At 48.4% G+C, this 1,602-nt stretch overlaps 1 protein-coding gene across 1 annotated transcript in view; it reads right to left on the minus strand.

Moving 5' to 3' along the window:
- The window catches only part of LOC108798346 (integrator complex subunit 9-like), a gene marked incomplete at its 3' end in the record, with an annotated part of 24,414 nt that overhangs the window by 20,088 nt on the left and 2,724 nt on the right, over positions 1–1,602 (minus strand). The window contains exon 3 of the mRNA XM_018570084.1: positions 1,076–1,149. Coding sequence (XP_018425586.1) covers positions 1,076–1,149 — 74 coding nt within the window. The remainder of the gene's footprint in view (positions 1–1,075; positions 1,150–1,602) is intronic.

Raw genomic sequence — 1,602 nt, forward strand, 5'->3', positions numbered from 1 at the left:
AGCGGGTATTTCTATTTTTCCAAAACACTTGGGAAAGTGAACTTACCCTTTAATGTGCATTGTGCGTCTTAGGGAGCGCTGCTGCCCCACTACCACAATATGGCACCCAGTGGAATGAGGGCACACACACGCACAATGCCCTACGCATGCGTTTATTCACACAGATGTCAGGGTTGGTTTGTATTCTAATTTGTATTTATTTTTACATTTGTTTGACCTTTTTATTTTATTATATTTACCTTATTATTATACAGGATTTATATAACGCCAACAGTTTGCACAGCGCTTTACCTTATCACTTTTTTACCTTCCTGGCACTTTTTTAAATTAAACATTTTACTTTTTATGACTTTTTTTTTTTTTTAACCTTTTTTAAAATTTGTTTTAGTTAAAAGAGGACACGTCGGCTCAATAGATCGGGAAGTGAGAGAACACATAACGTCGCTCGCTCACTTCTCGATCATTTTCCTGCAGAGATTGGTGACTGTCACTCACGGCTCCCTGCAGGGATTACCCCCCTCCCCGATCCTCCAGCGCTGACTGGCGGAACGGACGGGGGAGGGGGCGGGTACAGCTGGCTCTGCTTCTAGATAGGCAGAGTCAGCTGTCAATCACGCAGCTGGGCGGATCCAGCCAGTAATGTCGGGATCCGCTCCGGCTGCGGCGTCTCAGTATACCGGGAGCTGTAGCTCCCTATATACTGAGCTTAGGGTGACGGGAGGACGCTAGTTTGTGTCCTCCCGTTACCCTGAGGAGAACTATGGGGAAAAGCCCTGACCTCATAGTTCTCCTTTACCTTTATTGCTATCACGCAGGGGTGAACAATACTAGTAACGATATTGCCGCATCCCTAATTCATTATTTCACTTGTGAAGCTGCTTAGACTGACATTAGATGCAGATGGAAGCTCACTCCTTCTGACCTGGAGAGGAGTAAATAGAAGGATATAGGGGGTGCGATGTGTCCCAAGTCGCTGCTTTCATTTCCTGCTCCCGGTTTACTTGCTGCCGTCAGTTACTGGCAATGAGGTCCAAGTTTTCTTTATAGAAAATTCGATTGTATGAATCCAACTTACCTCTGGTAGGCAGAATTCCGGGACAGAGTCCACGAACACCCGGCCAGAACACTCCTTCAGCTCCTGCAAATATAAAAGTGTATGAGTAGGCCGCAGCCATGGGCAATAAAGCAGAACTCTGGGCAAAAAAATCTTAACCCTTGGAGGTCGGTGGTGAAGTCCCCCCCCCTTACATTGGAGGTCAGTGGTGAAGTCCCCCCCCCTTACATTGGAGGTCAGTGGTGAAGTTCCCCCCTTACATTGGAGGTCAGTGGTGAAGTCCCCCCCTTACATTGGAGGTCAGTGGTGAAGTTCCCCCCTTACATTGGAGGTCAGTGGTGAAGTCCCTCCCTTACATTGGAGGTCAGTGGTGAAGTCCCTCCCTTACATTGGAGGTCAGTGGTGAAGTCCCCCCCATACATTGGAGGTCAGTGGTGAAGTCCCCCCCCTCCTTACATTGGTGGTCAGTGGTGAAGCCCCCCCTTACATTGGTGGTCAGTGGTGAAGTCCCCCCTTACATTGGAGGTCAGTGGTGAAGTCCCCCCCCC

The sequence above is a fragment of the Nanorana parkeri genome, unplaced genomic scaffold (genome assembly GCF_000935625.1).
Source record: "Nanorana parkeri isolate BGI_ZX_2015 unplaced genomic scaffold, ASM93562v1 scaffold1453, whole genome shotgun sequence".
In the NCBI taxonomy this organism is placed as follows: Eukaryota; Metazoa; Chordata; class Amphibia; order Anura; family Dicroglossidae; genus Nanorana; species Nanorana parkeri.